This window comes from Anas acuta, chromosome 4 (assembly GCF_963932015.1).
Source record: "Anas acuta chromosome 4, bAnaAcu1.1, whole genome shotgun sequence".
NCBI classification, from domain to species: Eukaryota; Metazoa; Chordata; class Aves; order Anseriformes; family Anatidae; genus Anas; species Anas acuta.
In genome coordinates, this window is record NC_088982.1 from 42,420,788 (window position 1) to 42,432,297 (window position 11,510).

General features: G+C 36.8%; 1 protein-coding gene across 1 annotated transcript in view; it reads left to right on the plus strand.

Annotated features, from left to right (window-relative positions):
• The window catches only part of EDNRA (endothelin receptor type A), a 34,172-nt gene extending 23,344 nt beyond the window's left edge, over positions 1 to 10,828 (plus strand). The window contains exons 4-8 of the mRNA XM_068680909.1: positions 41 to 239; positions 4,200 to 4,352; positions 6,492 to 6,625; positions 7,036 to 7,144; positions 9,103 to 10,828. Of these exons, the coding sequence (XP_068537010.1) occupies positions 41 to 239; positions 4,200 to 4,352; positions 6,492 to 6,625; positions 7,036 to 7,144; positions 9,103 to 9,243 (736 nt within the window). The 3' untranslated portion in view covers positions 9,244 to 10,828. The remainder of the gene's footprint in view (positions 1 to 40; positions 240 to 4,199; positions 4,353 to 6,491; positions 6,626 to 7,035; positions 7,145 to 9,102) is intronic.
• Positions 10,829 to 11,510: the final 682 nt, after the last annotated feature.

Here is an 11,510-nt window from a genome sequence, read left to right on the forward strand (position 1 = left end):
AGAAGTTGGAAGATTGGACACTAATGCCTTTCTCTTTCAGGTATAGAGCAGTTGCCTCCTGGAGCCGTGTTCAGGGCATTGGAATCCCTATGATCACTGCTATTGAAATTTTCTCCATTTGGCTTCTGTCTTTTATACTGGCTATTCCAGAAGCCATTGGTTTTACTGTGGTACATTTCAAATACAAGGATGAAAGTTACGTTACCTGCATGCTCAATCCTACAAATAATTTTATGTTGGTAAGTAACATCCTTTCTTCTCTTTTTGGAATCCACATCATATAACTTAGACACTTAAGATACTGGATTATAATATGCTTTATTTATCCATTAAAGTGCAAATAGTATTCTAATGTGTATTGATGCAAAAAAGATCCTTCATGCACAGTTACCAGCCTCTGCTTTCATCTAGAGATCCTAAATGTGACTTTACGTTTCCATTTATTCCCTACTGAGGATTCTTAATACAGAAATTTGCAATTTGGGCCCAACTAAAGTACAGCCAAGAGATGTCAGTGTAGCCAGAGCCTTGGGAAGTATTGTGTTTCTAGGTATAACACCCTGAAGCTTGTAACTGTCAGAAAACGTGTTTTACCGTGATGAGTCATCGGTTTGTGTGCAGTAGCCAGGTCCTTTGGCAGATAAATAATAGGGTGGGGCCATGCTCTAACATAGTTTTTCCTATTCGAAATGCAGTTACAAAATCAGAGGATAATCCCTTTGTTTATTAGAAATCATGGCTACAAATCTGACAGACTCACATCTGTAACTTAGGTAGCTTAGGCACTGTTAGCTGTCATCAAGACATAGCAACTCAAGAGCAAGAGATGTGCCCGAGTACAAACCAGACTTCTTTGGCACGCTTCATAGCACTTGTCCTCTGTGCTACTATACCTTAACAGTGGCAAATACCCACATTAGATTGTTCAAAGCAAGTCAGGTGAGTAGTCACTACAGAGTTAACATATCTTTACTCCATAGAGGGATGGTGATTATTTTCTTGGCTTTCCATTGCGAAAATGGGAAAGTGATATATTACTGTTTTCTTTGTGAACCCAAAAAAGGGCCAGTAACCATTCACCAATTAATAATCATCATCATCAAAAAATAAAATAAATTAAAAAAATGTTTCATTCTGTTTTGTCTCTGAGGATGCAGATAATGCAAGGTCTTCAGTCTTGAGGGAAAATCCACCCAGGGATTCTGGGTCTTTTTCTGACCAAGATTTTTTTAATAACAGAGTGTAAGCTTCTCTGTTTTTGAATGTCTGATCTTGAGTTAGATCCCAAGCTTGGGATCCCACATGGCCTGGGTTAGAATTGAGAAGGGTGAGGCAAATGAAGTTAGGAAATTTAGAAAATAAAAAGTATGTATGAATTGTGTTTTTCAGTGGAATATCTCCAATTTTGGTTGGGTTAGACTGCAGGGATGGCAGAAAGAGTCAGAGACAAGAGCAAGAGAAAACAAAAGCACTACCCTAACGGAAATAATTAATGTGGGTGAAGAGGGAGTGGAATTGCCCAGGATTTATGGTATCTCTGTTTCTAAACTCTACAGGCAATATGGCCGTAGACGCTAGGGTTTAAAGAAAATGATTTATGAAATGCACACTGCAGTAAATGTAGGCCTTTCCATTTTGTAGTGGCTGTTTTTCTCCACAGATGTGCCTGGACAATCTTCACTTCCTCTCTCCCTGAGAAAAAGAATGCTTTTCTCATCATGCTTCTCAAAAACACTACAGTTCAGGTCTTCCACAGGCATGTTAACTTTAATGATTATCGTTCTGTTTTTAATGTAGTCAAGAGAACAGCTTGGTTCATTTTGTTTACTAGCAGAAATTAGTATTGTTTATTTGCTCAGAATAATTCAACAGCTCCAAATTTCACCATGCCAATTTGATTTTCAGTGAAATAAATCAACATTTAGGTCCAAACTGAGAATAAGTGTTGGACACATCAGTCAAAAAAAAATGTTGTGTTTCAATGCATCACAAGGGAGTACAAATATGAGATTAAAATGGAAATACCATTTTAACCTTAACTATAATATTCACTACCACAAACATCACAATAAGTGATTACTAAACTGTGGGAAGTACTTATGATTAACTTTTATTTTTAATAGGGGAATTTATTCAATTTTAAAGTTGTCTTTGAAAGACTTGAAAGGTTCATGCTAGACCATGATTCCCTAGAGGCTGAGCGCACTAGAAAACTTGTTTAAAATGCACATTTCCTGTAGAAAACCAGTTCCATGTGGGCTTTCAAGACAAACAAAAGAATGTCTACTTCTCTTAAATCAACCCAGTCATGTGCTTTGATGCAAGCTTTGAGAAAGCCAGATTCCATAATTAATCATTTACAGACATTTTTGTGTAGGTTTTGTATTTTCACGAAGCCAGGTCATCAGTCAGGGTTGTGACACAGGACTACGGGTGTGTTCTTGACTGCCATGCAACGCTCACGAAAGGTGGTAGCCTGCTAGGAGAGAAAGTTTGCCTTGCAAATGTAGCATGGATTCACACAGTATACATTTCGCTGTGCTGCCCAACCAATGTGCTTCTAGTCTGACCCAGAGGAATTTGCCACAGAAAAGATAATTGCTCCATGTACTTGTAATACTTTTCTCTGCAGGAGCAGTGGTAATTAGATTTCCCCTCAGTACAAACTCTTAAAATATGAGGCGTTTTGTTTTCTGGTTTTCTGCTGGCAGAAGCTCAGGTTCTGAGGGGAGTGAGGGGAGGGGGAATTCGGCCCCAAAGGAGAGAGCAACTATGCAGCTGACTCTATCCCCTCCTCACCCAGGGATGAAGCTAAAATGAGGAGGAGGAAACAAGCTAAAGAACACAGTTCAAGATGTCCTGTGGGGTGGGGTTGTGGCCTAGATACCAGTAGCATACTCTAAATTAGCAAGCTCTGTAAGCAGCTAACTCTGTTGGGATGGAGGAAGAAAAATCAAAAACATTCCCTTTTTCTCAGTAAATCAACTCCCTAGTGTAAGTAAAGCAGATTAAAAATGAATGTTATTAAATACAGTCTATTAAATTGCATTTGTTTCCTTTATCTTTTAAAGTTTAGAACTGTTCAGCTTTAAATGTAAACAAGATGTCAAGAGTTTGACTTCTTCAGACAGGATCCCTAATAATCCTCAGTTATTAGCATTTTGACATTTGGTGTGGGAACTGTGATGTTACTAGAGCACATCCGCTAGGAATAAACAAGCTAGGGAAAAGATTATGAGAAAGAAGGTTCCCTATTATACATATCCATCTCAGTGACTAACAATGTAGAGACAGGAAGTCTTTAAAATGTCATATTTCAGTACACGGTTTTGGCTTAGCATGAAGTTTAAAAACTAAGATTTAATATTTTCTCCAGTCTGAAAATATAACCATCTAAAAAAAAAAAAAAAAAAAAAAAAGAAGAATTTTAAATGTTTTGTCAAATGTAGTATTTCCCATAATACATAAATGTATTAAACTACAACTTGAACTACAACTTATATTTAAAACTACACAGCAACGCACTGCTACTCTATAATTCCCTCAATGTCCTGTCACAGAAGTCAAATAGCATGAAATGCAGGCAAAGAGTTAAAAGTAACCGTACTGCTGGAAGCCACCAGCCCTAAGCATTGCATATATCAGACAAACACTTATGAAGTGGCCCCTATCTGCCCTGCACATAAGCAAACCAACTACCAATCTTCTCACTGATAACAAAAGGTGATTAAACTTACAAGACATTTTGAATTTTCCTTTTTTGGAATTGGGGCAGAAGCCACAGAGGTAAATGGCATTTCCTGAGACAGGCTTTTAGTGAGATTTGTTGTCTCATACTGACAGTGTCTACATTTTGGCATGTTCTTTTCACGGAAGCTAAACTCCAGTTTTCTTGAGTAAGTGTAAATGTTCAGAAAACACAACCAAAGGAAATCAATTCCAACCCAGGACAGATTGCAGCAAGGGTAAAGTCAGGTTGTTAGTAAGGTAAAATTAAGGTTTACACTGCCACAGTTCCCATTTTGATGTTGGTCCAAAATAGATGCAAATTATAAGGAAGTTTACGTAATTTGGAACTGTTTGCCAATAGACAGATACCAGAATACGAACTGTCACACCTTCCATTTCCCATACCTTGCTGTGGTACTTTCCATTGAATTGTATGAAAATACCTTCTCTTTTCTTTCTCTTATCCACAGTTTTACAAAGATGCAAAGGATTGGTGGCTGTTTGGTTTCTATTTCTGCATGCCACTGGCATGTACTGCCATCTTTTATACGCTAATGACTTGTGAAATGTTAAACAGAAGGAACAGCAACTTGAGAATCGCTCTCAGTGAACACCTTAAGCAGGTAAATATTAGGGACAGCAATGTTTGAAAATACTGTTCTTCTGTCTTTGGCTTAGCATAGAAATGTTTCAAAGTATATCTGAATACATTAAATTACAGATGTAGGACTTGAGGATATAGGTTATTTTTGATAAGGTATTCAGTCAAACCTGCAACGTAAGACTATATCATAGTATAAGGAGACATTGAAGACAGCACACTCAAGAAACTAATGGTTTTCTTTCTTTCTATTCTTAAGTGTGATGGCTGTGCTCCCCTGTTCTTTAACCTTAAATTACTACTGGCTAAATGCTTTGAAATTTAACTACAAAGATTTGAAAAAAAAAATAAATCTTGACTTTTTATTCACTCCATACATACCCCCTCCTTTGATACACTTTGATATGTATCTTTAGGTTCATATAAAATGCCATTGTAGAATAACTTGGTTTAGAAAAGGTAAGATTTGTTTCAGGCTTATTGCACTGCTGCAGCTACCACTCCTGTAGCTTTCCTGCTTTGAAAAGAGCAATAGGAGACTAGTACAAACAAATGATCATAAAGTCACTCACAGAACTGTCAGATCTCACTTTGATGTTTTTTGCAGCGCTGTCTGATGTTTCCTTCCTAACTGAAATTTTAAAAACAATCTGTAGCTTTTTCTCTGCAGTTAGTCAGACAACAGGCTATAATGTTAACGTCAGCCCCTCAAATTCCACTCTTTCTTTCAAATTCCATATTCACAAATGTGAATCCCTAAACCAGTCCTCTGCAGCTGAGTGAGTTCTCTCAGAGATTCCTCCTCTGCTGACACACTTCAGAGCAAGGCAGACCAGAGGATCCTCCCCTCATGCACAAACCTTCCACTTTGTTCCCTCAACAGGCCCCAAGGCCAGTAGCACAGCCTGTCCCTAGGGCCACACACAGGCTACTCCACCCATCAGAACTGGAATGGTATGTGCAGGGGAATCATCCCTCCCAGCCTTCCCATCCTGATGTGCCGTGCCAGCAAGCTGCATGGACTAGCTGCTGGAGGATGAGTTTATGCCACAATTTACAAATGCTTCTCCTTTTAATGATCACATTTTGCCTTTCTTCCTTCCCTCCTACAGCCCTGTCCACATTAATTTCTAGTTATGATCCTTCTATTTTGATAAAAGCTATTATAAGAAAAAAGAAACAGCAATAGTCATATTCAACACCTACCAAGACTTATTCTAATCACACATTTCACTCTAAGCTTTTTAACGAGGGCCTTGAAATCCTTGCTATTGTTATGTGAAGGTGGCAGATCCAGAAGTGTTATTCTTACCTCTACCTACATTTCTCTTTATCAAATACATGCCTACCAAACACACTGTTATACATTGTCCAAAATCCTACAAAACTTCTGTAAATCTCCAGAGTCGTGTCAAATGTCCATTAAATTTAAATTACTTCCTAACTACTAAGCATTATAAGATTAAACCGTAACACAGACATTTCTAAAATGTTGCTCAAAGAATGACTACTTAAAAACATCAAGATTACATAGCAAGGATAACATAGAAAAAATAATACTTTGTGCAGTATCCCTTTATGTAATGGGAGGCATACTGAATATAAAATAATACATCACAATTTGGCATCCCGACTGTGGTACATGGTTCAATGTGGTTCAAGTACTCAATGTGGTACATGACCCAGGTATGTGGTTCAATGGATCTGCTATTGCCAAATGATTTAGGTGCTTTGGATTTACAAATTGCCCTATGTCAAGGATTAGGTGAAAGTGGTTTATCAAACAGGTGTGATCTCAGTTCCCCTCATACATGAAAAAATTTCCTCGCAGAGTATGTATATTTCTAAAGAAAGAGGCTTATCTGAGGGACTGCTAGAAAACTCATCCAGTATAGAGGAATAAGAAGGGCTGGGAAGGTTCAGGGATGTCCAGCAGTGGTTGTTGCTTGGCTAACAACTATGATGTCCTGGCAATGACCAGTGTGCAAGTCCAAAAAAAAAAAAAAGTTCAGGGACATCAGATGGTCTGGAAGCTGCTCTTTGGGAATCCTTGCATGCGTTATCTAGATTACTCAACTTTGCTGCCAACATCACTCCAGTACAATCAACTACCAATACGAAACATGCACTCAGTCATAGTTATTTTTACTTCTTTTTCCAGCGTCGAGAAGTTGCAAAGACAGTTTTCTGTTTAGTAGTGATTTTTGCTCTTTGCTGGTTCCCTCTTCATTTGAGCCGAATTTTGAAGAAAATGGTATACAATGAAAGAGACCCCGGCAGATGTGAACTGCTCAGGTACTCCATTTTCTATATCAATCAGTTGTTTATACTGAAAAAATATAATATCACATACTTGGGAGATTGTGTGAGAAATGTCATTGTGCATGCAACGTGATGCATGTGGTGTTAGAAGAGCAAATATGTCATTTTATTATTTTTCAACTATAACTGTTTTCAGGGGGATCAGTTTTAATGGGGTAGCATAATTACAACATGTTGTCCATTGCCATTGTAACCACTTTCCTCTGGGTTTTGTGAACTTCTGAGAGAGAGGTTGTTATTGACATAGCAGGGCAAAAGATTACATTGAGCAAGAGAGATGAGAATTAGTTTCTTTGACAGGAGAGACTGTAACTACAAATAGCACTGATGCTTCTACATTATATGAAGAGTTTAAAAGTTTTGCTTTCTTTTTTGTTGCTTAGTTTCTTGCTGCCATTGGATTATATCAGCATCAACCTGGCAACCATGAACTCTTGTATAAACCCAATAGCTCTGTATTTTGTGAGCAAGAAGTTCAAAAACTGCTTTCAGGTAAGATCTTGATAATATATAATGTCCAGTTGATGAACAGTATTAAACCACTTAGTTATCTATTTTTTTTGAGCTGGGAGGAGAGGCATGCAAAGGAATGAATGATTATAAGTTGCCTAGTTTACCAGCTAACAGGTCACATAGCACACATACCAAATTGAAAGTGAAAACTATCCACTTTGTCTGAAATGCTAAACAGGTAAATAAGTTTGACATAGTCCTCACATGTAAACTATCGCTGAGAGAGACACATTCTTCTAAGTACTACTTATCAGCACATGACATGTGCATGAAATTGGTTGATAATGTATTCACCACTCTGGATGAAGATAAAGGACATATACATAGGACACAAAATCTGCCAGCAGTTCAACAATCCCATTCTGACAAAAATTTTCAGTCTTCAATACCAAAGCAGGCATCTGAGTTGACTTTGGCAACTGAATAAGCATTACGGCTTTTACCTGCATTTTTCTAGTTCCTATGTATGAAAACATATTTTAATGTTAAAATATCTTCCTTGTTGCACTGTGCTTCTGTAAGTCCTCATTCACCTAACAAAGGCTATACAGGCAGAAAGAAAATGAGAACAAATAGTGTTAAAGTGGCAAGATGGAAAAGGAAGACCGAAATAGCTTTATCTGAAAAACAAACAAACAAACAAAAAAAACAGAAGACAGAACAGTACCACAAAACTTTCAGGCTGCAAGGCTGCAAACAGGTGATGCAACCTACTGAAAAAAAAAAAGTAGTAAGTGATTAAAATACGGAATACCTGTTTTTCTGTAGCCTGATGAAACAGAAACTATTTTAAGGGAGTATTTCCACATGAGAAATAAGAAGTCAGCTTTACTTCTGGTGGTCCCTTACTTCATTTGGGAACTGTGGAGAAGACACTATGCCTCGACCTGTCCTCAAGTAAAAGGGCAAAGTAACAGGAACAGGGGTACTACCAGTGTACTCCTCAAATCATTAGTTCATTCATTCCATTTGCCCCTCCAAATACAACCACATCCAACAGTTCTAATTAAATAATTTTCAGCTATTATGTAATCCTTCATGGCTTTGCATTTATAGCTTCCCTTTTCCTTTCTGGTATCAAGATGATTACGTCAGGCAATCTCTTCATTTTATAGTAGAGTTTCTCACCCTACCTCTGTAGATATTTTATGTATCTGCCCACGGACAAACAGTACATGTATCGTCAGTCTGTCCGTACCTCTCTTCCACACCCCCTGCTTATTAAGTCCATGGAATGGATCTACTGCTGTTATTGCCATTGGTCCTCTGAGGCCCTATCCCTCTTTCTGCTAAAGTAGAGATTCGATCTTCATAGAATGAGGCATTAGTTTCTGCAAAAGGAGGGGAGGAAAGCTGAAGAGCCATTTCTCCTCCTTTCAGAAGAGACAACAGAACATCACAGCCTGCGAAGAACACAGTAAAACCATGAATTACCTTCTGTTCTTAAATGTGAAAAATGACACAACTCAGCATATACACCATCCCTTTTACTAGACAATTTTGCCTTCTTCCAAGATGTGAGAAGAGACCTAAGTCTCTTTTTTTCTCTTACATGTTAAGTAGCATGCTGATCCCTAAGCTTGAAGTGCAGTGAGAAAGGGGTGAAAAACAACCCAGCTCTTACAATGTTTACTGAATTCTGTCAGTTCTGAACTCATTTACCTTAGTCAAACAAATTTTCCATTTGATACTGTGAAAGTTTTTCTTAAATAAGAGCCACAGGCCAGGCCTAATTTGCTGCCTTTGTGATGATCAATAGCAAGAACTGCTTGCATTCTAGGATAAGAAATTGAAATTGGCCCAAGTGCAGCTATCACTCCCTTCAGCTAGAATTCTCTGTTCATTTCTGAATTAAAAATATTGTTGGCAATCTGCATAGAGTTGATAGATTTGTGCTAACCTTTATTTATTTATTTATTTATTTTTAATATTTCCAGTCATGTCTTTGCTGTTGCTGCTCCCAATCAAAAAGCTTGGTGACTTCACTGCCCATGAATGGAACAAGCATTCAGTGGAAAAATCAAGAACTAAATAATCACAATACAGACCGAAGCAGCCATAAAGACAGCATAAACTGAAAATTAAGGACTCTGACACAATTTCAGAATCAAACAGGAAAAAAAAAGTCACAATAAAGCTATTTCAACAGGAAGTCCAGTGAGCGTTCCATCATCAATTCAGAAGTGTGCACACTTGTACCTAACTCTAGAGGTGACTGAAACGGTTGATGGACTATAACTGTGATGATGCTCTACGAACTGAGATCTACTGGATGGTAATTCTGTCTTTGAAAATTATGTTGATGTGATTATAACACCAAAAAAATGACTTGAACTACACAGGTGGTTTGCTCTTCTGAATTAAGCAGGAACTGTCCAGTATCTGTAACTGGTACAAAACAAAATTCTTCCTGATCGTGACCTAGAATTAATCACTATGGCATTTTTTAGAAGATAACAAAATGGAATCTGTCTGTGTATATTTTCTCTCCTGCCATTTGTCTTTCAACTTCTATTTGTATGGTGGATATATTCCATGTACCACTACATTTTGCATGTCGTTGTTGTTATTTTTTTTTCAGTTTTATGTTGGAAAATGTTTTGCTCCACACCAGTATATTATTTACTTGAGTTACAGTGAGTCAGGACATCAGCTGGGCAGTTCACATTTGTAGCACTTCAGTACTCAAAAACAGGAAGAAACAAATAGCATCGACATTTGGCACTTAAGCACAGAATAATACCAAAAAAGAGGTATTAGTAACACGGTACAGTACTGTGTTATTTATTCTAATGATCTGTACAAAAATAATAATAATAATAATAAACAGTATCTCTATCAGCAAAATGAATGAAAGATGCCCATAGAGAGGCATCTTACAAAATATTTTCAATTAACCTGCCATGTTAATTCATAATCTATATGAATTTATTAATCTATATAGACAATAGCAGCTTAAAATCTGTGTCAAAATAAGGATCATCAGAACACAGTGAAACATTAATAAAGATGTCCAAAGAGTTATAAGGATATAATTATTTTCATAGCAACTATGCACAACACTACTTATACGTTGTGAACATGAAGCCATAGGTGAATGCAGAACTGTGGAAGTCCGTAAGAGTTGTATATGCACAAGGGTATTTTGTGCCTTATGCGTACAGACTTTTTTTTTTGTCTTATTTTCACAATGTTCAAAGATTTTAATGGGATTTGATACTTTATTAGAATTGTTAACCATACAAACGCTATGAATAATATATAGAAAATATTGCTTGCATACGTGTAAACTGGTGATTTACTTATAATTTCCATCCATTACGGTTACATGGCAACAGATTCATTGTTTGGCTATAAACATTTTTAACTGGTAGCCTTTTATTAAACAGTGAAATTAAACAGTATGGTGTTGTATATAATATGCCTTGTGCATAAATCTGCTAGGAAATTTATAGCATCTCCTGTGCCAGGTTAACAAACATTAACTTAATTTCTACAATTTTTAAAAAATGTTACATTTTAAGTGAATGTGATATAATCCTGCATATTTTTATTTACAAGGTCAAAATGCTAGTGCCTACAATGACTTCTGCTGAACAAGTTTCCCAAACGTTTACATTCACACAGATCTTTGAAAGTATATTAAAAAATATCTTTAATTTAGTTTATGTATTTTTTGTGTGCTTTTGTCTCTGTGGCATATAATTGTGTATAAATATATACAAATGTACTTTCTTGTGTTATAAACCTAAATACAGTCTTTGACAGTGCCCTGTAGCAGTGCCCAGTAGCATGTTTAGCTGAATTTTATTCAAAACAGATCATCTTCAAGCTGTATCAAAAAATATACCGAATGAGTAACAATGCTTTCCTTTGAGGTTGAATTACTGGGTGTCTTTACATCCTGACACCTCACTCTACTTCAACAGAACGTATACAGCAGATGATAATGGTAAACAGAAACAGTGGATTGAATTTAAACAGTAAATCTACACTTTTTTCCCCTAAAAAACAAAACAAAACCCAAAAACCCTATCACAAAACAGAAATTCAACCACATTTAATTTTATCCTTTCATTTTTCTGCCGAATTCCACAAAAAAGGTGTTTTGACTTTCCTCTTTGTGCATCAAAATTGGTGGTGGTTTAGTTGGGATTTTGCTCTGCTCTTGAACAGAAGCTGCTTTTTCCTTTGCATCAGACCAACCTTTCACAAGTATTCTTCCTTCCTTCTCTTATTTTATAGATGTTTTTACATTTGCTGTTTGTGTTTTCCTTAGCTGAACCCCAAGCCTAGCTTTTTTGGCAGCTGCTGAGATCTCTATTCCACAAGTTTCTTTTATATG